The sequence below is a fragment of the Chiloscyllium plagiosum genome, unplaced genomic scaffold, assembly GCF_037043375.1.
Source record: "Chiloscyllium plagiosum isolate Xiang-an unplaced genomic scaffold, Cpla_swu_hap1 HiC_scaffold_4, whole genome shotgun sequence".
Taxonomy (NCBI): domain Eukaryota; kingdom Metazoa; phylum Chordata; class Chondrichthyes; order Orectolobiformes; family Hemiscylliidae; genus Chiloscyllium; species Chiloscyllium plagiosum.
Window position 1 is genome coordinate 24,658,474 of NW_028270142.1, and position 27,841 is coordinate 24,686,314.

General features: G+C 38.2%; 1 protein-coding gene across 3 annotated transcripts in view; it reads right to left on the reverse strand.

Moving 5' to 3' along the window:
• csmd3b (CUB and Sushi multiple domains 3b) overlaps positions 1–27,841 on the reverse strand; it is a 1,935,846-nt gene that overhangs the window by 521,858 nt on the left and 1,386,147 nt on the right. For all 3 annotated transcript variants that reach the window (XM_087986040.1, XM_087986041.1, XM_087986039.1), the window contains one exon: positions 25,487–25,599. In XM_087986040.1, the coding sequence (XP_087842166.1) occupies positions 25,487–25,599 (113 nt within the window). The remainder of the gene's footprint in view (positions 1–25,486; positions 25,600–27,841) is intronic.

Consider the following 27,841-nt stretch of genomic DNA (forward strand, 5'->3'; position numbering starts at 1 on the left):
CCTCCACACTCAATAAAAATACATTTTATTTTCTTGGTTGAGCAACTTCCTAATTGCTTTCTGCTTACATCAGCATCTTTTTAGGTAAATAAGGAGGTAAATAATGCAAAGTGAGAGTGACAACATTTGACATCAGCACAGCATTTGATAGAGTACGCCATCAAGCAACCGTAGCAAAACTGAGATCCATGAGCATTAGATGAGAATAATGGGAGAATCTCCACTGCTCAAAGTCATACCAAGCACAAAAGGAAGGCAGTTGTAGTTGTTGGAAGTCAATTATCGTAGCTGTCCGACATCTCTGCAGGAGTCTGTCAGGGCTGTGACCTTGGTTCAACCATCATCAATTGCTTCATCAATGATCTTTCCTCCACCATGAAGCCAGGATTGGGGATTTTTGCTGACAAACGTGCAATGTTCAGCACTATCTGTGATTCTGCAAATGCAGTTTCTCCATTTGCAACAATACCTGAACAGCATTCACAGCTGAACTGATAAGCATCATGTAAATATTACACTACTCAAGTGGAACAAACACCTATCTCCAAGAAGAGAGAATGTAAACATTACTGATTGAAATTCAATGGCATTCCCTACTATCAAATTCTTGGCTTATCAGAAACTAAACTGGATTGGTCATATAAATACTGTGTTACAAAAGCATGCAGGAAGTAGGGATTCTATGATGAGTAACTCACTCCTTGAATCACCAAAGCCTTTTCACCAATTGCAAGTTGACTGTGTTGGAATATGTTCCACTTCCCTAGATAAATGCAGCCTGAACAACAAGAAGTCCACACCACAACTGCATCTCCATCCACCAGCTTCAACATTCACTTCCTCCACCACCAACTTGAATGTAATACAAGATATATTACAGTGTCTCAACGTATGCTCCTTCAACAGCACCTTTCCAACCTATGACCTCTACCACAACAGTGACGTGGTAACAGCGCTACCTGCAAGTTCCCCTCCAATCTTCAGAACATCATAGCTTGATACTATATCACCACAGTCAATCCTTATACATCAACTCCACCTAACCACACTGCCCCCTCCCCTACCTCCTGACCTCTCTCAAAGAACAAGTCTCCGACTTCACATCTGAAAAAGGTCTGGATGTTTCATAATTCTCCTAGGATGTACTCTCTTCAGTCCTGAAACAGTGCTAAGTCTTCTGCTTGAGAACTGTAGACTTTTGTTTTGATCTGAGGATCTGGAGAATCTTGCAAGTCTCAAATATTCTTCATATTACTTGGTCCATTTGTTGCTGTGAAGGACTTTTGTTCTTGTGAATTTCCTGCATGGAGAACCTCTTCCCTGCTAACTCAGTTAGTTGCTCTTTAATGCTGGCTGATGGACCTTGAACATCATGAATCTCTATTATGGAAGACAGCTGCTGTGCTGAGCCAAGTAATTGCTTCCATGGTATTTCTTTCATGTTGTAATAGGTACAGTGGTGCAGTGGTATATCCCTGACCCAGGAAACCTGTGTTCAAGTCCCACTTGGTCCAACGGTGTGCAACGATACCCCCATGCAGGTTGATTACAAGTTGATCATCTGTAGTAGGTTCTGTCTCTTTCTTTCAATACATCAAAGTTGTTTAAATTAGTGATTTTTAAAACTAACTCGGTTTTCTCTCCACAGATGCTACTAGGCCTCCAGCAATTTCTCCAGCAATTTTTTTTTTTAGATTAGATTACTTACAGTGTGGAAACTGTTTTTTGTTTGTTTCTGCTTCTAATTTGTATGTTCCCATGGAATTATCTCTTCTATTAGGATTCAAGGGAAGGTGTAAATTTGATTGCATGCTAGGTCTACCTCTGATCTTAACAATCTTCTTCAGAAACCACAAGAGAGACAGTGGTTATTGTTAATCCCTCGCAGCCCACTGTTGACTGTGGCTTTAAATTCTAATGGTTAGATAAATGAGAATAAAATGAATGTATCATTGTTATTGTCAAAAATATATATATATATTTGTTTAATCCTATATTGGCAACTTACTGATGGAACACAAATAGACCGATTTCTATCTCAATTGTGTCATCTCCTGTTGCCACTTTAAAATGAAAGAAGTGCTGATAGGGTTGGACTAAGTGGTAGGTAACATTCACACCACACTGGTTCTAGGTACTGACCATCGGCAACAAGACAGAATCCAATAATTATGGAGTCATACAGTCATACAGATGTACAGCATGGAAACACCCTTCAGTCTAACATGTCCATGCCGACCAGATATCCCAACCTTATCTAGTCCCATTTGCCAGCACTTGGTCCATATCCCTCTAAACCCTTTGTATTCATTTACTCATCCAGATGCCTTTTAAATGTTATAATTATACCAGTCTCCACCATTTCCTCAGGCAGCTCATTCCATACTCATAGCACCCTCTGTGTGAAAAAGTTTCCCCTGAGGTCTCTTTTAGTTTTTTACCCCTCTCACCCTAAATCTATGCCCTCTAGTTCTGGACTCCCCCAACCCAAGGAAAAGACCTTGTCTATTTACTCTATCCATGTCACTCATGATTTTATAAACCTCTACAAGGTCACCTCCCAGCAGTCAAAGCTCCACAACAAATAGCCCCAGATTCAGCCTATCCCTATAGTTCAAATCCTCCAACATGGCTCAAATCCTCCAACCCTGGTTACAATCCTTGTAGATCTTTTCTAAATTCTTTCAAGTTTCACAACATCTTTTCTATATGAGGGAGACCAGAATTGCACACAATATTTCAAAAATGACCTAACAAATGTCCTGTACAGTCACAACATGACCTCCCAACTGCTGTACTCAATGCTCTGACCAATAAAGGAAAGCATACAAAGCCTTCTTCACTACCCTATCTACTTGTGACTCCACCTGCATGGAACTATGGACCTGCACTCCAAGGTCTATTTGTTCAGCAACACTCCCTAGGACCTTACCGTTAAGTTTATAAGTCCTGCCCTGATTTGCCTTTCCAAAATGTAGCACCTAACATTTACCTAAATTAAACTCTATCTGCCACTGCTCAGCCCATTGGCCCATTTGATCAAGATCCCATTGTATTCTGAGATAACCTTCTTTTCTGTCCTTTTTCCAATTTCGGTGTCATCTGTAAACTTATCATCTACATCTCCTATTTTAACATCCAAATCATCTACATAAATGACAAAAAGCAGTGGGACCCAGCACCGATCCTTGTGGCACACCACTGGTCACAGGTCTCCAGTTGAAATGTAGCCCTCCACCACCATCCTCTGTCTTCTAAATTTGAGCCAGTTCTGTATCCAAATGGCTAGTTGTCCCTGTATTCCATGCTAACCATGAGGAACCTTGTCAAATGCCTTACTGAAGTCCACATAGATTATATCCACTGCTCTTCCCTCATCAATCCTCTTCATTACATCTCTTAACATTCAAAAGCTTTATCATTACTGAATATAGTATCATGATGTCATCATTGATCAGAAGTTGAACAGAAGAAGCCAGATAAATACAATGACTACATTTTTTCAGATGGGAATTCTTCAGTGACTGGTTACTGACTCGTTTGAAAGATACTACCAATGATAACTGAAATAACTCCACAGAGGCTGGTATCCATCACCAATTCACCCTAATATACATGTGAACTATCCTTGTCTTTAGTACTGCCACATTCAAAGTCAGGTATCAGAGTTCCAGTATCTCTGACACTCACCCTTTTTATCTGTCTGTCAGGGCTCCCTGACTGGACCAGATTAACAGCTCCAATCAGGGAACTCATATTCAATGATGTCCACTTGGCTGACCTCATTACAATCACTATAATACCCTCAAAGTACATGATCATTTTTCACATCAGATGTACATTGCTGGTTTAATATATAGAACAACAGTAGCTTTTCCCGTACTTATTACATCAATTTGTAATGTCACATCAATATTTATGATTTTCCAACTGACCTGTTATCCTTTGCTATTCTCGAACTTCTTGATTTTAATGGATGAAGTAAAGAACTAGGCTCTAACTACCTTTAGCTGTGATTTCTTCCAACAGAACTCTGGAACAGATGGTGAGTAAGTTGCCCTTTTTATTTCCTAAACATAATTTTGAATCATGGTAGGCTACATTTAGAATGAAATAATTTCAAAGCTGCATCCTTCAAAGAACTGGGAGGTCCTGGGCAATGGTTTACTCCTGAGCATCTGCCAATGACATTTTGTTTCCTTAAAAAAAATCAATCAGCTGTCCCCAGCTGCTCCATTTCACTGATTAACAATTTTAATTGCTTTCATAAAGACTGCCTCAGAAGTGAAAAGCAGACCTTCATGAAGGTGCTGTGTTTCCCTTCATAGTCACTGATAGTTTTAACACACATGATCACTTTCCAATGAACACTAATTAGATCTAACAATGATCAACTCCCCATATCACCTAAAAGTGCTCAACCAGCAGGATTTTGGCATTGTTGATGGCAATCTGTCCTGCAGCCAAGTGTCCTATTGTTAATAATTTGGAGTGAATATCAAGTACAAGTTTTGACTGTCTAACAAGACTAATTTGAATAGGTTCAAGCAGGGAGACTCTCACTAACTCCCATCTACAAGTCAAATATCTAAACTTCATTTGTTCTGAAATCAAGCATTTATTTTTCAGAGCACAACATCATACTCAGCATAATGTTGCAATTCACCAGAAACTAAAATGTGAGCAAAATTGTGCAATAGAATATAATTTAGAAAGATCATGGTATTTACTTGTTTGAGAGTAAGGACATCGATTTTTCATTTCCTTGTCAAAAAGTTTTGTGCAAATTTAATGGTTTTACCATTATTCAATGGCACATTTCTATAACCGGAAACTGACCTGAATTATATGAGCAGGTCAGAAGCTATAAATTGTCCAAACTTCGTGAGTTTATCCACATTACTACAAGGCACAGTCAGGAGTGTAATGGAATGTCTACTTCTTCATTTACACTCAAGAAGCTCAAGACCACAATAAAGCACTCTGGCCACCATTGTACACCACAAATGCACAGCGGCAGCAATGTGTGAAATGTACAAGATGTACTGCAGAAACTCACCAAGCCTCTGTTGACAATGCCTTTCACACCAGCAGCCTCTGCCTCTGAGAAGGACAAGAGCAACAGATGCGTGGAAACAGCACCATGTTCAGGTCCCACGCCAAGTTACCTGTCATCCTGACTTGGAATTGCTGTATAAAAAGGTTCCTTCACTGGCTTAGGATCAAAATCTTTAAATTTCCTTATGAATAGTTCACCACAATTTTACCATAGTTTACCATAATTTTACCATTAGTTTACCATAAGGATAATTAGGGATAAGCAATGAATGCTGACCAGCAACACTGCATCCTGTGAAATAATGTTTTACTTAAAATAAGAATTTGTAAGGACTAAATGTGGATTAGTTTATATCTGATACGTACTCTGAATGGACAATGTTATGTTATAGCATTTATCAAACCAGATCAATTTCAATTTAAAAATAAATCCTTTTGTAATTTTGTAAGCTATCGGCAATATTATTGATCAGTTAAATACTCTTCTTTGACCTGAAATAGTCACTCAACAACTTCTGCTAACATATATTTCCATTCAGCTCAGTGTCTCTTCAGTGTCCTGCTGTATAAGGTCGAAAGGAACATCTGACCATGTTCAAAGACAGCAGGAATTTCCGCTTAACATAGTATTTGCAGCAAACCTCATGTCAAACATTTGCTGCCCACAGTGATCAAGCTGGGAAACAGGAGTTACTGGCACCCGCTTAGATCTTGCAGCCTACAGTGCTTTAGTTTCAATGTAACATTCATCAAGCTCCTTACAATTGGCAGAGGTGCAACACAATGTTTACATTCTGCAAGCTGCTGAAAATGTGTTTGGAGATTATTACACTGCAGTTTGGGCAGGCAGCTTCATCCACTGGGAGTGTGAATGGACTCTAATGTAGCATCAATAAGGGAATTACTTGGGGAAGGAGAGTAGGCATGTATGCGGATAGTAAGATTAAAACAGATGCTAAGTGGGTACTCTGCATTTAGGACACATCTGTTTAAAAGTGATTTTAGACTGCAATTTTGGGGGCTAATTGGAAATTACCATGATTTCCAAGTATCTTGAGGCACTGATACAGACACCTGCACTTTGAACACTTGAGCGTTAATGAGGAGTAATTTTCCTGGAGTGGTATTTATAGCCAGCACTCAGACAGTCCCACTGAAGATATAGAGCACATTGGCTGAGAGACAATAACTTGTCTCAAGCTGGCTCAAGGACTGAGAGAGAAGATTCATATTTTCTCACATCCAGAGGAGGAGGACTTCCACAGAGTTGAATGACAGCAAATGCTTTTGAAATGGCAGCAGAGTGTACAAGTTGATCAAGCACCCCACAATGTAAAAACACATACAAAGTTATAGAAATGTAATGCAGGGGGTATACACATCATTGTTACACGTTACTCAGCATAAATCAGTAATAACGCAATTTAATGAAACTTAAATAAAATTTACCAGCAGAGAGCCTTCTCACTCACACCCTCAACTGATTACTCAGACTTTGCAGTAGATCACGACAATACAGTTTATACTTTAGCGGGTTCATCAACAGGGTTCATAACGTGCCAAATTTTTAAAAAAGCTTGCTGTATTTATTTTTGGTTGTTAAGTTGTTGGGCGGGTAGGTGGGTGGGGTTGGTTGGTGAGGGAGCTGGGGTGGGGAGGTTGAAGCCACAGAAGGAAATAGTGAGGCTGAGATGGGACAGGATTGTCCAGGAGGTCACTGTCAGGAGGTCTAATGCCAAAATGTGGTTCCAGTGTGACAAAAATAATTACTGAATTTACACTGGCGAAAGATAAGATGTTGGCTCATGACAACAGACCTTTTAATTAAGTTCAACCTTTCATCTTTCAACCAGCATTAGCAATACAACTTCAATGATATGCAAAAACCCTGAATCATTGTATTCTGGACAGAAATTAATCACATCTCAGGAAGACGTCACAGCTCTTCAGCCATGTTAAGCAAATTAGACAAAACACACAGAGACATACACACACACACACATCCATAAATACACTCATTTACAATCACCACACAGGATTAGACAACACATAAAAGACTCAAGTAGGAACTGAGTAAAGAAGGGGAAGCAAAACTACATGATGCCCTGACTCGAGGAGACAATCTGGTGGTAATCGGGTAGAGAGTAGTTGTTGTCATAAACACAAGCAAATTGTGTCATCTTGTCTGAAGCAAAGTGATCACCCACATGACTGTAAGCTGCATAACTTCTGTGTACAGAGTAATCTAGAAATTCCTGTGTAGATCCAGAAAACTGTTAAGTCACCCCTCATGCATTGCTGCACACAAAAAAACAATTAAAGGGTCTCCGCACTGAAATGAATCATACATATACATCAAAAAACAAAACTTAAGGATATACCAAAGGCCACTGCAGCTTTCTAACATCTATCATCATTTTTGATCAACAAAGCTCCCTCACAAGCTTCATATGGTGCCATGGCAAACTCTCATCTATAGTTGCCATGTTCTTTCTACGTGAACCTTTCCATTGCAAGTTTACTAGATTCAAGTCCATCTCAGCACTCATCTTCCCATTCCCATGGGAACCACAAAAGGAGCAAGAGCCACCTTGTTCCTTCCCCATATGAACAGGAGGAGAGCATCGAGAAAGATGGTACAGTGTTAACTGTCACTGTTATTGCTGGAAGTGCATACAACTTTGAGGCTAGGCTACAATATGGTATTTAGCAGTGGCATACATCAGACAATCATGACAGTGGCCATGCTGAATATCAGAGACACTACAGATGGTGACAAGAAATGGAAAAATGACATATTGGTTCTGTATCAGATAAGTCAGATGAGGACCTGACAGCTAATTGATTTGAATTAGCTATGAAGACAGCTAACTGATTTGAAATGTATTGTTTGTTGCAATAGGCATCACAACTTCCCAAATTTGGGCCCATGCTCACACAATTTAGTTTAAAGCCTACTCTACTTTCCCAGTTACATATAGAGTTCACATATAGACAGTCCTGATGGTGCAGATCCCATTCCCCCTATTGTTGGTGCCATTGCCCCACGATATGGTACCCATTTTTCCTACACCAATCTTCCATCCTTGGTATTCATCTCTCTCACTTTGTTTACCCTAGACCAAGTTGCAAGAACTGACTGCAGGGCAGTTTCCCAGACTGCCTCACGCAATGCTAACTGCAGGCCACTCTTCCCAGTCTACTTCACTGTAATACTCTTCTCTGTCATAGCAGAGTAGCAGGAACCATGGAGCAGGAAAATTACTGCCTTCTCTTCTGCTGCCAGCACTCTGCACAGCCCAGCTCTCCATTCCCCACCCCAGCACTACTCCCATTATAACTTGCAATTGTCCATCAGTCTGACAGCTTTAAGGTACTGAAGCCCGTGGTAAGATTGAGTCCGCAAAGGGCATCACAACCCATCCTTTCTTACGAGAATTATGGGAGGACAACTAAAATGCTGTCATCAGATTCACAGCAGTCATCCACCTCACCTGCAGCTGCCACTTTTTAAAAACACCAGCGTGGGCAAAAACACTTACAGAAACACCACTAAGGGTAAACATAAAGGTGAATAACTACATAACTGTGAGGATATTGATTGTTGGAATGTTTTATTTGTTTTTGCACTAGATAAATATCAGTTATGGCACAAAATCAAATATTGTTTGAAAAACCCATTGAGTCTGGCAGCATCTGTGGAGAGAAAACAGAGTTAAGTTGAGTGACCTTCTTTGGAACTGATGAATTATGTTATTTAGGTTTTGGGGTACAATGTATGGTCTTCTTATTGTAATCTTCTTCAAGTGAATGTATTGAGTACAAATGCTAGCAGTCTTGATGGATTCTCAGTCCTGGAAGATCAGTAGCATTGCAATAGTACTCAGGTCTGACATTGGCGATTTCTCTCAAAAGCAGTCTATAATTCATGTTGGTATATTAAGACCATAACAAATAGGAACAGGAGTAGGATCATCAGCCCTTTGTGCCCCCTCCACCATTCAATTAGATCATTATTGATCTGACATTCCTCATGTCCCCTTCACTGCCCTTTCCCCATATCCCTTGATTACCTGATTGATCAAGAATCGGTCTACCTCAGCCTTAAATATATTTTGCTCCCACTGCTGTCTGTGGCAAGAAGTTCCAAAGACTCTTAACCCTCTGAGAGAAGAAATTCCTCCTCATCTCAATCTTAAATTGGCACTCCTTAATTTTGAGACTATGTCCTATAATCCGAGACGCTCGCATGAGGGGATACATTATCTCAACATTTATTGTGTCAAGCGCTTTAAGAGTCCCATATGTTTCAATGAGATCGTGCTTCTGAACTCCAATGTGTAGACTCTCAATCTGTTTAACCTTTGCTCAGAGGACAATCCTTCCATACCAGGGATCATCCTAGTGAACCTTCTTTGAACAGGACCAAAACTGCCTGCAGTACTCCAGATGTGGTCTATCACACTGAGATACTCTAAAATCCTATACATAAGGATTCTATGTCTTCTGAGTTTTCAACTCTAAGCAAATTTGTGGAGCTGAGCACAGACTATCCCAGTGAGCTCGTCCTAATGTTGGTTTTAATTTTCCAAAATCTCCTAGATTTGGTTAAAATTCTGTTAGATTGGAAAATATTAAATGTATTATTGCAGAGGTATTATTGCAGAGCAATTAGAAAAGTTCAAAGTAATCATGCAAAGTAAACATGGTTCTGTAGAAAGCAATCGTGTTGAATTAATTTATTGGTGGTTCAGGAAGCAACATTTGCTTCCTTGAGGGTAAACCAGTGAATGTACAGCACATCAATTTCCAGAAGGCATTTGATTAGATGCTATATCAAAGCAAAATAAAATACACACTATCAGTGACAGCAATCAACATAGAAGATTGGTTAACTAACAGGGAGAGGAGAGTAAGCACAAATTTATGAAGGGATCAAAGGTAGATATTACAAATCACCTGTTAAGGTATCAAATGACATAACTCTGGAGCAGATGGGACTTGACCCAGGGACTGGGACATGATCACTGTCATAAGATCTCTATGGACCAAAGCTTTATTTGTTAAATATTCTGATGACACAAATATAGATAGGAAAATAAGTTATGTTGAGGATAATGGAGGCCTCAAAAGCATATAGATAGGTTAAATAGCGTCTGGCAAATCATAATGTCTGAAACTTAAAAATGTTAATTTTGGCAAGAAGAATAAAAAAGAAGCATATTATCTAAATGGTGAAAGATAAAAGAACTCTGAGCTGCAAATATCCTAGTCAATGAATTGAGAATGGTTAGTACGCAGACGCAGCAAGGAACAGAAAAGCAAACAGAATGTTACTGGTTATTGTGAGATGCATTGAAGACAAAAGTAGTGAAGCTATGCTTCAGTTACACAGGGCTTTAGTGAGGCTGGGTTACTGTGTACTGTCTTATTTAAAGGAGAGTATAAATGCACCGGAAAAGGTTCAGATGTTGATGAGATTAATATCTGGAATGAGCAGGTTGCCATATATGAAAATTTTGGATAGGCTCGGTTTTATCTGCTGAAAGTTATAAGATTACGAGACAACTTGATTGAAACATATAAAATCCTGAAGGAATTTGTCAAGGTGAGTGTGGGAAGTATGTTTTCTCATTTGGTAGAATTTAGAAATGGGGTCACAGCTTATATTCCAGAGGTCACCCATTTAAGACAGATAAGGAGCTTTATTTTCTCTCAGCGGGTTATGAATCTTTGGAACTCTCTTCCTCTAAAGGCACTGGAAACATAATCCTTAGATATTTCAAAGGCAGAGGTCGAGATAAATAGGTTACTGATAAATAGCAAGATGAAAGGTTAGCTGAGGGTAGCAGGAATGTGGAGTGAACTGATCAACTATGATCTGATGCAATGGAGATGCAGGCATGAAGGGCCAAGTGACTCCTACTCCTAATTTGTACTTCTGTGTGCAAACTAATCTGCTGAACTCACTCAGCATGACTGTTTACTTGGTATTCTTACTTTCTCACCACTGAAAGTGTGAAATTATTTGCCTGACTCTGTTTCAGTCACAGAAATTACTGGAAATACATTGAAATATGATTCTTTCTCCACCAATGTCTCTTGACTTGTGAAGTAGTTGGAACATTTTCTTTTCATATTCAATGAAGAAGCTGATTGCAACAAAATATCTTGAGCAGCTTTCACTCGGAATTTCTTGAATCAAGAAATTTTCACGGACAAGTATTAGAATTTGATAAGGAAATCACCAAATTGCTCACTTGGTTTATAATCTCCCACTTTGATACACATTCTCTGCAAACCATTGGCAACATGAAATAAAAAAGATAGTGGTTTAGCATTTGATATTATGCTGGAATACACACGATGACCTTTCTTAATTGACTTTTAGAAGTTGTCTTATGCATCATCAAATGCATTTTCATAATACGGGACTCAGCATGCGTCCAGTTGAGATAAAATAAAAATAAATTAAAAATTACAGTAAAAGTTATTCAGGCATTTATAAAATATATAATTGATTCCAGGAGCGAGCAGCAGGGAAGAAGGAAAAGACAATAATATCCACCTTTTAAAAAAATACCTTCCCACCTCAAAATTTCAGATATTCAACGCGGATGAATCTTTTTTATGTCTGTAATTATGACGATATGTTAATGCACTGGACAGCATTTCAAAAACAGCGAGCAATTCTGGACTGAATCTAGGTGCTCCAAAACATGAAAATAACACCAAAATCTCAATTTATGCTGATGAAGATTTTAGCAATTTAAGCTACATGTCCTACCATGTGTTACCTATGAAATTAAATTGTCAACTAAAACTGTGCAAGGACAACATTATTTAATGATAATTCATTTTGTGTAGCAATATGTTAGAATTGAATTGTTAAACTTTCTGTTTTCACCCAGTTTGAAGCAGTCAGAAATGCATAATTTCGGCTGAGATCCAGTGCAGTACAGTACAGTATAATAGAGTATAATGGACATGAAAAATTTCACAATGTAATTTTGAAGACAAACAGAAAATTCCCCCAGTGTCCTAACCAGGATTTATTCATCAACCAGCATCAAATAAGCAACGCGTTAAAATATTGCTGCTTGTGGGATCTTACAGTGTGCAAATTAGTTGCCAATTGTTCTACATTGCAACAACCACATTTCCACGAGTACTTCATTGTCTGGAAAGCTCTTTGGGACATCTTGAATTCATGAGAAGTGCTACATAATTACAGTTATCTTTCACTTTGCATTTGAGGCAGGAAACACAAAGAATAGCTGAAGTGATGACATAATTAGTGTCTGCTTGAGTTGTGAGTTGAAGGCTAAAATATCTCTAAAGCTGTTGCAGAAATTTTACCCCATCTGGCTGGGTCTATTTCGCTTTCTCCAAAACTTACTGAAGATTCTGGCATATTTATGGGGTTCACTTGATGGTATTCAACTGCTTAGAAGCAATGAGAAGAATAATGCTGTTTTCTGTATGACAGCCAAAGGAACCTATGCTAATATAGTTACATGTAACACTTCGCCCCATTTAAGTGGATTTTCAATGGTGTAACTAGTTACATCTGGAGAGACATGAGAAAGCTTACAGGACACAACTGGGAATTACAATAATCCTTATTAAACTGAAACAAAGTCAAATTTAAGTGATTTCAATTTAATTAAAATCCTTTCTACGATTACATAAACTAATTAATGGAGTATCAAAATACTCAGTTTGATCCAATTATAAGCAAGGTTTTCACAACTAACTTAAGCTCATTCATTTAAAGCAGGATGATTCTATGTTAACACACATTATTTACCTTTCATGATCCATGTTAGAATACAATCCAGCCCGATGACACAAAATTGTTTTCATCTCACAGCACTAAATAGCTGTCAGCTGCACATCCTAAAATGGAAATTGCTTTCAAAAGGGAAATGAAATAGCCACACGAATGTTCATTGGGTCTCTCTGGTAGTGAAACTGCAGAATGTCTTCGCAGACTCGTGTAAAGTTACTATACCAACAAGACACAATTGAAAGAGCAGGATTCAGCCATTCAGTTACTCAAACCTGCATCCAAACAGACATTGGGCAAGACCTTTGTTACCTGACACAGCCCAGAACACAGGCAGACAGCTGAGAAAATGGGACCGAAAAATTGTGTGTCCTGGACACACTGTCACTGACTTCCGTTCCTGGCCTGGGTCATATTCATGATGGCAATGCAGCGGGCAGACCAGTGAACCTGTCATTCATCAACAGGCTAATTATAAAGCTTGAGGAGCTCAACAGGAGCTTGTATTCTGAACCATTGTAATTCTCCTGGAGGTATGGGATACCCTTAGCAGTCTGCTACAGCCCAGCATAATGTTGGATATCTCTTCCATTCATTTTTGGCTCCTTAATATTTTTCTATTCTAGTCTCACTGCTTAACTGGCTAATGCTAAGTGACTGGCTCTCACTTGGTAGCAATAACTCTATTAGCAGTACACAATAATCATTGTTCTACACCCATTTTACCACATTATAGTGACTTTAGCTCCAGCAATTTGGACAAGATTAGAATGGGTCCTCATGGAAAGTGCCTTCCAGAACATCACAGTGTGAGATGAAGTTTCAGCCAGAGTGTCCAAAGGAGCACTTAGAACCTGCCTTTGAGAGCAAAAAGACAGCAAAACTCTGTGATTACAATATACATTTCCAGCTCTAATCTGCATCAATACAATGTAATATGACAGCTAATACTTATCGGGACATTATCTTAATATTCAGTGCAGCTTATACAACCTGATGTTGACATATCCACAAAACAAAGTAAAAGCTGGTATCCATATATTACTTTTCCAGATGTCCCAAAGTGTTTTACTGTCAATGAAGTACTTTTAAAGTGTAGTCAATTTCCAATGTAGAGAAACAAAGCATCCAATGAGATAAACTACATGACAATCTGCTTTTGGTAATTTTGTCTGAATGGTTAAATCCTTGATTTGGAGGTGCCGGTGTTGGACTGGGGTGTACAAAGTTAAATATCACACAACACCGGGTTATAGTCCAACGGGTGTATTTAGAAGCACCAGCTTTCGGAGCACTGCTCCTTCAACCACCTGATGAAGGAGCAGCGCTCCGAAAGCTAGCGCTTCCAAACAAAGCTGTTGGACTATAACCTGGTGTTGTGTGATTTTTAACTGGATAAATTCTGTCCAAGAATATTCTTTTGTTCTTTTTTAATTGATAACATGGCATATTGAACATTTACAGCTCCTACAAAGTTGGATCTCCAGTCCTGGTTTGAAATATCAGTCTTTTCTAAACCCCTCTGATGTGGGGTTGGAGCTCTGAACCACATGACTCCATTACAAAATGACCCTATGATTGAGTCAAGTTTGTTGGATCATTATATTACTTGGTTCTTCTTGTATAATGCCCCAGCACAATCTTGAAGAGTTCCTAGAAGTTAAATTAAGCAATCAATTTGTTCTTCAGAAGTAAATACTTGCCAATAGAACTGCCAACATTCACAATAACAAGATAGTTTGACCTCATGAATCCACAACAGCTGTGGAAGAAGCAACAAAATGTTTTCCAATACTTATCAGGAAAAAGCAGCAATACTTGACTGAACATTTTGCTGGACTCATGTTGAGTTAGTGTTCCAATTAGATAAGAACATAAGAGCAGGAAAAGGCCATTCAGCCCCTCAAGCTATGCTGCCACGATAGATCATAGCTGATTATCTATCTTGACAACATTTCATATAATACTGCCATTTCTCTTGATATCATTGGTATCCATAAAACTAGCAGTTTCAGCTTCCACAATATTCTGGGATAGGGAATTCCAAATATTCCTCATCGTCCAAGTAAAGTACTTCGTGCTCTCAGTCCTAAGTAGCTTATCCCTTTATTCTGAAACTCTGTTCCTTGGTTTCAGACATCATTGCATGTCATATAGCAGAAACCTCCTTTCTGCATTCACTCCTGTCTAACCCTTTAAGGTTTTTGAGAGATATTGCATTCTTCTAAAAGCTAAAGGATAAAGACACAATATCCTCAATCCTTCCTTTTAGGATACATCAGAAATTAGTCTGATGCTGATTATTTCCTATGCTGCCTTGTAATTAAAGTGTATATTTGTCAATTTTCAATAAAGCCAAATTAATAGCTGCTTGGTCTTTGATTATTCCTCCTTGTATTTATTTTGCTTTTGTTATGGTTATTTGTCTGAACGTGCTCTCATACACACAATTGAAAATATACCATGAAAGTATATGGAAATAAAACATTTTAAAAAATTGATTGAAGTTTTGCATTTGCATGAAATTCAAGGTTCAAAAAATCATAATTATTGGCAAAAAGTAGACATTGGATTTGATAGAGGATCGTGGCCCTACATCACTGGAGCTCTCAGATCAAGTTCAGTGCAAAATGATAGATAGCTATCTTTTCCATCTTTTCATTATGAAGCTTATACAGGATAAGTTTTGGAGGATACCAAAGTAAAATGCAATTTGGTTATAAAATTCTGATCGAAAGCAGAAGCTGGTGAGAATGAGTATTATAAAGAGATGAACAAGTTCACCAAATGATGCTTCTCACATACTGTACCAGCTTGAGACATCAAAGGTCATTAGTCTTTCCTGTGGGGCATTTAGACTCATTATTCCAGGATGGACTGAATCATTTGGGAACAGCAGGAGTGGTTGCGACTCTAATGACCATCTCCCAAACATAAAAATGGGCAGATGTATTTCTAAAGCAGATTCACAGCTTGTTATAGGAAGCCTGGAAAAATAAGTTAGATTCAAACACTGTAATGGCCAGACGTACAAAATGATTCAAAGTATCTGCAATGCTAAAACATTGACTTATAATATTTTTAAATCAACTTTTTCAGAGATGTTGTTACACATCTTTGCACCAGACGTGACTTATGCAGAGACATCTGGCCTAGAGATTGGGACAATACCACCAAAGAACCCACGAAGGGAACCACAGCTACACTCAAACCTACAGCCTTCTGAATTCAATTTTAAAAATTAAAGAAAATTCCATTTTTAAACAGGTAGTCAAATCAATTTAAAATTGTACTTATTTTCATTGGTTTAATCTCAAGAGTTTAAGTTCTGTGTGAATTTTGATGTTGGATTCCTTCATGAATATTTGACCCCATGGTTGCAGAATGCACCTGGCATTTGTGTCTCAGTCCTTTCAGGATACTACCCTATTGATGTGCTCATTTGAGTTGTTTTCAGCTGAAATGGAAGGTTCACTGTCTTTGTTTCTCACACAGGCTGCAGTGTCTCACCATCTACAGATCCTGCCTCAATGCGACTGTGTAAACTACACGCATTGTCAGTATCTAAGTTGGTGGCTAGTAAAGATTAATTCACTTGTTATAACTATTTAAGAGGGGCTTTGAAATTCTTGAGTCCTGCATCCTGATCATCAGGGCTTAATGAATGGCATTGAACTTTGGAGCTATCTGATTCCAATGTCCTTGCAACATGAAGGATCTCTTTCTCTTCTGTCAATAAAGGACATTGCTCCTCTCTTGTAACTCTTCAATCATGCCATCAGTAGAACTGTAAGAAACTTGAATCTGTGTTAACCATTATTGCATTATTAATTAGTGTTTCTCAAGTTATATTCAACTCATGAAAGACTCCCAGCATTTTCTCTGAGGTAATGTAGCACCCAGTAAGAGGAACAGGTTCTTTTTACAGATTACAGGGAAACTTTAACTATTGCAAACTACTCACTGCCAAGAAAGTAAAAACAGTGCATTGTGTCAATGACACATTCTGGTTGAATTCATCTTGCAAACTTCAAGATGGAGGTCCACTACAAACATAGCAATCATTTCTAAATTTTACTGGTTTTCTTTACTACTTTTAGCAATAGCACCATGCTCAGCCATCCAGCCAATCAACCACTCAGATTAATGCTATCTGGATGCAGCAATCATGAAAAATAGCAGAACATACAAAGCTAGTAGGCCGTTACATTGCAGTCATCCAAATGGATTAATGATGTACATGATGCCAACCACTGATTCAAAGGGCAATTGAATCCAGACCATGCTCTCTCAACTGAAAAGGCAATTGGTGTTAGAAAGGCCCAACATCTGTCTTCCAGAGATCATCAAATGAAGGAAGTCATATAATTTTCATGAGGATAAAAACTATCCACTCTTTCTCTAATGCAAATTGATCCAACTATGAATTTGAAAAATAAACTAGTACTTCCTTCATGTGCACAGTGCACTTTCAAAGCAAGAAGGCAGACAGGTTTGAATGGCAATGGTCTTGTTTGCCCACTGCATATGGGGCCCCAAAATAGCATGAGGACATTAATTTACAAATGCATCTCTATTCTGCTTTAAATAATTTGTAATGCAACATATGTTCATTGCATGGCAAGAATGTGGACCTCATCCACCTTATTGAGTGCTGAAATGCCAGCTTTCTGCATGACAAATGGATGTTATGCTATTGAATTTCTACCCCAGTAAGTCTGTCAAAATCCCTAGCCGTCCTGAATTCCTCCCAACATAAACCAGTTAAGTCAGGCAGGCCACTTTGCCTTGGGAAAATAAAAGTGCTCCATTTAACACAAAGCTTTGTTGTACAAATGATCCATGATCAGCAATACTTAAACAATATAATCCTGTGTTCACCATAAATGTCAAGACCATCAAATCAACTTATTTTTTCATTTTTTAAAAATATAGATTAAAAAATAATTCTAGACATGACTGTTTCCAAATTAGTCTATCTTTGTATCTGTTACGCAAAATTTCCAAATGCTTCAGCTCATGTGTTTTGGAAAAAGAAGACACTGCCATCAGAACAATTATCCACCACGCATCTCAAAATGATCTTGATCACCTTGAAGTTATAACAATCATAATATAGGTGGGGAAAAATCAAAACTTATCAATCAACATACTAATTCTAAATTCCAATCACTCTCCTGCATTTCATACAATCTGACATGAATCTTCTTGTCACCATGGAGATGAATATGGAACGGAGGAAGCTGAGAAAGTAGCAGGAAACCCCATTGGTATGGTTCCCTCGTGCTGCTTCACCTCAGGACAATGTTGCCAGGAACTGCTTGCCGTGGGAATTGGCACGACCTGGCAGGCAGGAATAGAAGCCAGCTAAACCTCCAACCCACTGGGCATGTCCCCCAGTCGTACAGCTTTCCTGATATCACATTAGGCCCTCACTGAATTGAGAGCTTGACAATACGGTGGAGGAAATCTCTTGCAAGGAAAGGGACTAAAGTGGTTAAATTTCTTGGCATCCTTATGCACTTCACGGCAAGGGCCAACCTTTCAGCGGGGGTTTCATTTAGCTAGTGAAGTGGTAGATCTTGCAGGAGCTCCTCAATTCCAGATGCCACCTCAATCTCCATCTTCGTGAATTGCACCCTAATAGACCTGCTGTTTAGACATTACAACAGTCCATTCCTTTGGGTCTCCTGCTCCCTTGGTCTGCCTACTATCCTTAATTGGATGATGAACTTGGAAGAAGTTCACCATGCAAAATTTCTTTGACAGGGTATTGAGGCTACATGTAGCTCACGTTGGGTCCTGACACCATGGGAAAATTCAGCCCTCTGTCTCCAATGCATTATCCCCAAGCTCCATGTATTCCCATCATCCTCTGACCTCCGCCTAATATGTCTTTCTATCTAACTTCCAAGGTGGATCACCTGTTCTTAATTTTTCCCAAGGCGCTTCATTTCTCTTTCAGTGATTTGCCTTGTTGCTGTACCTTGCTCTTGGTATGCTGATCCAGCCTTGGCTACAACATGCACTGTCTTTCCTCCACTGATCACCTTTCAAAGATAAAACAGGGCTTGATTTCAGATGGAGGCCATTAGAATGAAGTATGAAACTTGTGGCTTTTATTCTGATTAAATTACACCTCAGGAATTAGGAGTATCCATATACCATTGGAACGCATAGTGGAAAGCTAAATTCACCAAGGTATTCTGCTTTAGTGCAAAAGTATCAGTCTGAAAATTTAATGGTTTGGTTTGTTTGCTTAATAGACTAGTTTCCAAAAAAGCATTATGCATCAACAGGGAATGTCAATTACATTAAGTTTAAATGACTGTAATGCCCTTATCAATACCAGATGTTTGGTCTGTACAGGCAATTGGATTGTACATCAATATATGGTCAGCAGAAAAAAAATCAAAACTCATTTGGCATAACCAATGGTTTTCTAATTCCCAATTTATGCTTTCAAAGCCATGGGATTTCTAAACAACGTATTGCTTGATGTAACTGAAAACTACCTATTTGAAAAATAAGCAGAAACAAAAATCAAAAAAGAACTTCCAGAAGAGAGAATTCATTCATCAATTACTTTACCGATCCAATAATTGTCCCCATTATATCACCTCTCTGGGGGATCTTCTAGTGCAGTGATAGAGTCAGAAGGCTCAGAATCAAGTCCCACCTGCCAGGATGTGTGCCATGACATGCTGACTAAATAACTAATTCTACAGTCATAACCAAAGATTTGAAAATATTTTAAAAATCAAACATATCTAGAAACAATAAGCATGATGATTACAAGGAATGCAAAAACAGAGAGTGTACATGAGAGAGAAAAAAACACATTTATAAAATTTAAAACAAATAGAATGTATTTCGGACATAACACCTGAGATTATTTCTGGTCCAAAAATTTATTAGAATAAAAAAAAACTGAAACTGAGGTTAGAGGTAAAAAAAACTCAACAAGTCCATGGACAATGATAAAGAGAAAAAAGTTAAATGATATTTTTGATGTAAGCATCAGACTGAGAACCTTTTTTTTCAGATTTAAACCTATCTGCATCTAAAAGTTGCTTGATTCATGCATATTCTGTGACAATCTTCTGTACAATTGATATGAAGTTGAAAGTGTGTAATGTACCTTTAAGAGAGAGTGAAAGCTGTTTGGCACTGAGAGCACACAGTCAGCTGTCATGTGATTGACTAGCAGTCTTAGAGTGTACTAGAAAGTTGAAAATATGTAGCATTTGGCTGTGAAACAAATAACAATTTGGTTGCTATTTTGACAACAATTTGAATTTAGCCAATCAGTTTGAATTATGCCCCAGGATACTAAAACCCAATCAAAGTTTGAATTTACTGTTTTTGCCAACCACAAACCAATGAAATGATCCAATGTTTTGGGTTTAAAGAAGCAGACATTTTGGAAAGTTAGACAGAGACCAATTGGAATCGACAGATAGTCACTGTCATTTAGAGACAGACTGCTGTTTAAAGCACTCTTCTTTGAAGGCATCCTTTTCATATGAAACATCTTTGTAGAAAAAGATGAAGACCATCCAGGGAGACCGACAGCCAGAGGAAGACAGACACTGATGATGACAGCCATTTGAAATGAAGTTGGTGTAGTCTTAATATATGTTTCTTGGAACAGTATATTGTTATAGAGTTGAAGGCAGATAACTAGTATTTAAGAGAATGTGGGCTTAGAGTTGTAAATAGCTGGAAATGTGTTGCTGGAAAAGCGCAGCAGGTCAGGCAGCATCCAGGGAACAGGAGAATCGACGTTTCGGGCATAAGCCCTTCTTCAGGAAGGAAGGGCTTCCTGAAGAAGGGCTTATGCCCGAAACGTCGATTCCAGCAACACATTTCCAGCTCTGATCTCCAGCATCTGCAGACCTCACATTCTCCTTAGAGTTGTAAATAGTTGTTCAATGTTCAATTTTAGAGTTAAAGAATAAATTGATTTTTTTCTTTAAATAGTGGAATTTGAGAGTTCTCTGCACTCATACTTTAACAGATTATGAGGCGATGTGAGCTTTTCTGGGTGTTTGGGTTAATTATCAGAAGGGTTCACTGCTGTGTCGTAACACAATATACAAACGGTCCATTGTTATTTGTTTCCATGAGAAAAGTCACAGGTCTATTATGAACAACAAAAGGTTTGACATTCCCAGAAGAAATTGAAGATTTCTTATTGAAACTAATTCAATACAAAAGTTAAGAATCACAAACTGGTTAGTTAATGGAAGAGAAACTTACATGAAAGATAGCTGCTGAATTATATACAGTCATAGTACATAATAATGTACAAAAACTCATAGTATGCATGTGGGCCACCAGGGGTTATAGAGAATGGATGGTAAATTCTTAAAAAGAATTTTTAGTCGAGTGCATCAAAGATAGGCAATATGATAAAGAAGACTGAAAATGTTATCGGAAAATCCTTGTTAATTATATGTCCATTATAAACATGGGTAACATTGTCAAGCAAACACAACTCGCGGAACTGATGGGGACAACAACTGTCTTACAATTGTGCTAGCCATATATTGGTTGGACTCACCTCTGAGTCCAGAAGATTGCGTTCAAGCCACAATTTTGGAACTGGGAATAATAATCTAGGATGCATAATTGCTGCAATATTGAAGGTACCATCTTTCAAATGAGATATCAATTTGAGGCTCTGTTAGCCATTTCAATTGGACAAAGTAGATCTCATATGGCAACGTTTTGAAGAGTCCTGCATTCTGCAAAACCTATGCTTCACTTGACATAACAAATAAACAGAATATCTGCACATCATTACATTACTCTTTTAAAGCACTTGCTCTGAACAAATTAACTGCTACATTTCCTCTATTACATTTCTGATTACACATCAAAAAGTACTTAATTGTCTCTAAAGCACTTGGGGCTGTCCACAGGTCATGAAGGCACTATATTTATATTAAACGTAAGTCTTATTTTCTGTTCGCTGACACCCATGAAGCAGCCTCATCCCATGAAGCAATAATCTGTTTTAGATCAAAATTGAAGACATGCCTGACAACATGTGACAACTTGTCTGATTAATTAGTTGGTCAAATACAGAACTGTGATTCTGCCATTAAATCTGCACTTGATTTCCTTGCTTTCCCTAATTTACAGAATACTGTAAATACTACTGTCATAGGTAGCTGGAATCATCCATTCCTTTGTGGTATTAGCATGGTTATACCTTTGAAAGACTGCTGATTGCCAAAAAAAATCGCTTATGAAATCTGTTTTTATTTGTTGAAGATTGAAGAGTCTCAATCTATAGCTATAGCTATATATTTACCAATAGCTGGAAAACAATAGTTGGAAAACATTATTTGTACATTCAAGTGGAATGTTCTTAGAAGATGCAGACTAATAAATAACAATTCATTTCACAGCCAGTTGTGACAGAGATGTTTATAATGAAGAACAATTCATCTGAGGATGAAGGAATGGGATTACTTGTCTTCTGCTGTCTGACATAGATATAGAAGAAAGAAACCTATGGAAAAATCAACATATACAAAATAAACACACCTATAAAGGGTTTTACTATTCATTCTGTCAAAATGTATTTGATACTTCTATGAAAACTGAAGATCACAAAATGCACAATCAAAAAATAGGTAAAGTACAATTGCTGTGCTAAATCTCAAACAAATAGAAATGTTTAAACTATTATAACCAGCTTAATAATAATATAATAAAATGTCACAAGGAACCTTTGAGAGATGCCCAATTCTCAAAGTCAGTAAAAGTATCAAGAAATAACTGCATTGTTTCTTCTGGAAGTATTATTCACAATTTGAAATTGCTTGATTCAACATGTTATATATACACAGACAATAAGTAGCTACAATAAATGCTATTCAGCACACAACAAGAATGGGTGGTGGCTGTAATTAATTAATAAGATTTCCCGGGACTGCCTTTAACCTTGCCACCTCCTCTCACCAGCTTCTTAGCTACGTGATTTAACTACAGAGCTGATGCAATAATCGCACTGAAGTTAATCATTCAGAGTCTAATTTAGTAAAAGTGAAGACTGATCTAATGTTCATCTTGTCCTTGAGAGCCTTACTGTGCCACAATACCGAGCACTTGGTAAATTCTTGCTTAGAGGCAGCCTTTAACCATGCCACTGCACTGGCTTCTTTGTCAGGCAGGCGTGGAAATTAATGATTAACTGTTTACTTGTTCCTTTAATCTCACTAAAATTAATATTTCATAGAGTGCAATTTTTAAAAGTCTGATGTGCTTCCTGTTGATGAGAGGTGAGCAATGTCCCAACAGTGCTCAATTAATGGAATTTTGAATAAAGATGCAGCAGTCAGGTCCCAGAAATTGCAGTAAGTGGAGAATTGCACTTGTACAATTGTGCCAGACAGCTCAAAGTATACTGCATCTAAAGATATCTTTTTTTCTTCCATGTAACTTGCCGGAACTGAGCCAAAAGATTCTGAAAGTTCAGACATACATTACATACAGTGCAAATGGGCTTTCTGCAATTTTTGCACTGGTGTAAAACACACTGTTGTGAAAGCCAATTTCATGCAAAAAGACATGCCTGCCTCATAGATGAATAAATTATTATTGCTTGTGATTTTACTCATTTGCAAACATTGAAGCAGGTTTTAAAAATTAAAATTAGTTATTTGATATGCAAACATACCAACAGACATTTTGTAAATTTTTTTGAATTTGTACATTTTTTAACTATTTACCATGAAATTGGCTACTGCACAATTATATTAATTACAAGTGATTCTGCCCTTATTATAGTCATTCTCAATTGGGATTACTCTGAAGAAGTGGACAGGGCACTCAAAGTGTTTGTAAAGATGTAACTTGTGATCATCCTGTGTTCATCAAAGTGCACAAAGTTACAATTGTGCATACATCTGAGAGGGTTCATACATAATTGAGTACAATGAGCAACACTACTGTGCTGATGCCTTGAGGACTTGGTGAGAGAATAAAGTAGGATCTTCTGGAAAAAAAGTATGAGGTTTGGCCCTCTGAATAGTTTTGTCATAACGGCTTCTTTGCATAACCTGTAAGTAATTGCAAAGATGCAACAAACTACATCTTGTTTATTCCACAAGATTCTTGTTTAGCTGGAAAATGTATACCCTCACTCGCATTAGACCACATAAGCACCTAATGATCAGACACAATTAGAAGCTATGGGTGGCAACGCACACATAATGGTTAGCACTTTTCAAAAGACACAGGGTGACATTTTAAAGCACAATATTAAACTGTACAATACATAAACCAACAGTTAATTGTGCGGCTTCAAGTTAGATTTTGTACTCGAGTGTTTTGTAAATGTTTGAGTGTAAATGTGAGGAAAAATAAACACCTTTTGAAACAAACACAATTTTGTACACAATTTATGGGCACACCCGTGACTGAATCCAAAGCAGAAGTTTAAACCCATAATATATATCATATCTCCAATTTATACCAACTGGACAATTAAATAACCTCAAGGCATAATAATTGTGATTTCATCATGTGAGGTTAACTAATATGGAAAGTCCCTAATTAGTTTGATTTTCAAATTCTCCACTATAGTAAATTATCATTTTGAGGTATAAAAACACTGATGTCATAGAGTTATCGTGTGTGGTTGAATTACTTTGTTTTATGCATCTTTACCAGCGGAAATGGAGGCATCATATAATTCATCTGCAAATGATTAGTTAAATATGTTAAACAATAGTCCATAACCAGGAAATAAATACACATTCAAAAAAATAGTTCTGACAGATATCATATCATATCAGGTTGATAAGGCCCAAGAATGAAAATGCACTTGCACAGTATATACAATTAGTACAGGAGAGATTCTCAGACTTTCTGCAAGGTCTGATTACTAGAACCAATAATTAGTTTAAAACATTAACCTAATTTATGCAGCATATTTGACTTCAAAGGAACATCTACTGCAGAACATGTCTGCAGATGTTTCGTGCTTTTCATGGAACTGTTTGGTTCACTTTGAAAATCACATCATTATAACAGATTAGTTTAAAGTAATGGGGATTCAGCAGTAATCCTTTAAAATCCAAGGGAAAGGATATCAATATATGACCCTGAACAGTACACAGATAGTTTATGAAGTTACCTAGACTCACTATCACTTTCTCAAGGGCAGTTTGAGATGGACAATAAATGCTAGTCTCACCAACAATGCTCATAGCCAAGCATATCAGCTAAACAAAAAAAGATGTTTCTAGCACCTTTTCCTGAAGTCAGTGACCTGTTTAAAAGTCAGTTATTGTTTGGTATGATGAAGACATTTGAGAGATTAATTTTTCATTTATTATTGAGGGCGATTAACTCCTGGCATTGCAAAGGCATGGAATTAAGTGGTTTTAAAAGTGCATTTTATTTTCTGAACATACAACATGTACAGTGCATGTTGGGAATGGATTGCAATATTTTGTGTTGGTATGTTGTGAGCCAATTCACATTGAATTGTCCAAAATATCAGGACTTACATTTTGGATGATGAAGTGACATCAGGGCAATGTTCAAAGGAATGAAATAAAGCACTGTCCTAAAATATCAAATGCACACTGGTTATGCAAGATGCTTTTCATCTTTTACCTTTGTAGTTTATCTTGAAGCCAATTGATCCAATGCTTTCATCAGTTTGTAGATGTAACCACATCTGATTGCTCTTGCTTACAATCAGGTCTGGGACAAAGCTACCCGTCAGCCTGCAGTCAATAACAGAGAGAAAACAAATAATTTGTTCAACTGTTGTTCAATTTCCAAAATCCATTTCATTTAAAATAAGAATTTGCTGAACTGAAAACATTCCAGAATTACAGGATTTTATTTCTAACCCCATCTCTAACTAATTGCAACAGAGGTTAATACTAACCAATCACACAGCCACAGAAAATAAGCTATTTTATTTCTATAATATCACAGCGCAGTATGTCAGGATACCCTTAGATAGTGACATTGTCAATGTAAAAACAAAGGAATTTAGATGAGGGTTTAACGATAATAATGAAGGTCAAGCTGTTTTCCACTTTGAAAGAAACATTAGAATGTTTTGCATGCTTTCAATGTGCTACATACTGTACAGCTAATGTTGTCCCTAAACCTTCCTGTCTTGAAGGGATTATACCTTACGTGACAATACTGTCCTTGCCATGTTTTCTTGGGCTTCATTTAAAATATCAACATTTACTTGTAAGGATTACAAGGTATTTCTTGTAGATATTTGCATGAAGTGGTGTTTAATGGAAGGATGGGAACTCCTTAAGTGTAAATTCTTCTCAAAATCTTATGACATTTCCATATATGCATTTTCTGGCAAAAGTCACTGGATAGAGCTACATCACCAGCTGATTGTGCCCTAACACAGTCAAAGATTCAGATAGAAACAGTTGCACTTTCACTGCCAAGCTGGTAGAAACTAGCACACCCAGAAGATACTGCTTTCATCCCCATTACCGAATTACCCACCAAGCCACTGAAACCAGGAGTATAGTTTTATTTCTCACATGGTATGTAAAAGAAAGTGCTTGCCAAACATTTTCCAATTGTGACCCTGTTTCGAGACATGTAAATTGCAGCCACTTTTCAATGCAGACTGAAGCAAAGCAGAGAGGCAGGTTAGAGTAAGGAGTAGAGCTGTTCTCACTCTATGAAGGTTCCATACAGCTAGTGCTACCTCAGAGCTCGCGATGCCAAAATATCAACTGCTGATGGCCCCTGTGGACCCAGATCCCCACCTTGGCAAGCCCTACTACAAGTCCTACTGTTCTTGGACTTAGTTCTGCATTTGAAAGTTGTCTGCATAATGTATCTGCTGGAAATCATTATTTTGGCATTTATTTTCCTTCCACTCTAGTCGGACAATACGTATTCAAGATCAATCAGCTTAAAAAAAAGAGTTGATACAGGTGAAAGCATAGATTGCTGGGGATATTCAGCAGGTCTGACACAATCTATGAAAGAGAGAAAAAGCTTCAAATTTTCAGGTCAATGACTTCTCATCAGAATTGGTAAAAGCTAGAAATGATTTTAGTGGGGAGAGGTGGGGTTTACAATCTTATTAATTGCTAACAGACAGCATGTCTGATGTGATTGGGTCTCTTATGTCCCTTCCATTCTCCTTTGCCTTATGCTGCTGTTCCTATTTTCCATCCTTCTTCTTTCTCTTCTTCCTACTGTCATGGTCCTCACTCCTGAGGCAAGGGCTGAAACTGCATGAGAGCCAAGCTGCCTACCATGCAATAAACTACCATAGGTTTGGTGACATGCTTGACAAATATGGTTGGACTCTGGATTAGTGGTGCTGGAAGAGCACAGCAGTTCAGGCAGCATCCGAGGACAGGCAAAATTGACGTTTCGGGCAAAAGCCCTTCATCAGGAATAAAGGCAGAGAGCCTGAAGCGTGGAGAGATAAGCTAGAGGAGGGTGGGGTCAGGGAGAGAGTAGCATAGAGTACAATAGGTCAGTGGGGGAGGAGATGAAGGTGATAGGTCAGGGAGGAGAGGGTGGAATGGATAGGTGGAAAAGGAGCTGGGCAGGTTGGACAAGTCCGGACAAGACAAGGGGACAGTGTTGAGCTGGAGGTTAGAAACTAGGATGAGGTGGGGGAAGGGGAAATGAGGAAGCTGTTGAAGTCCACATTGATGCCCTGGGGTTGAAGTGTTCCGAGGCAGAAGATGAGGCGTTCTTCCTCCATGCGTCTGGTGGTGAGGGAGTGGCAGTGGAGGAGGCCCAGCACCTCCATATCCTCGGCAGAGTGGGAGGGGGAGTTGAAATGTTGGGCCACGGGGCGGCTTGGTTGATTGGTGCGGGTGTCTCGGAGATGTTCCCTAAAGCGCTCTGCTAGGAGGCACCCAGTCTCCCCGATGTTGAGGAGACCGCATCGGGAGCAACGGATACAATAAATGATATTAGTGGATGTGCAGGTTAAACTTTGATGGATATGGAAGG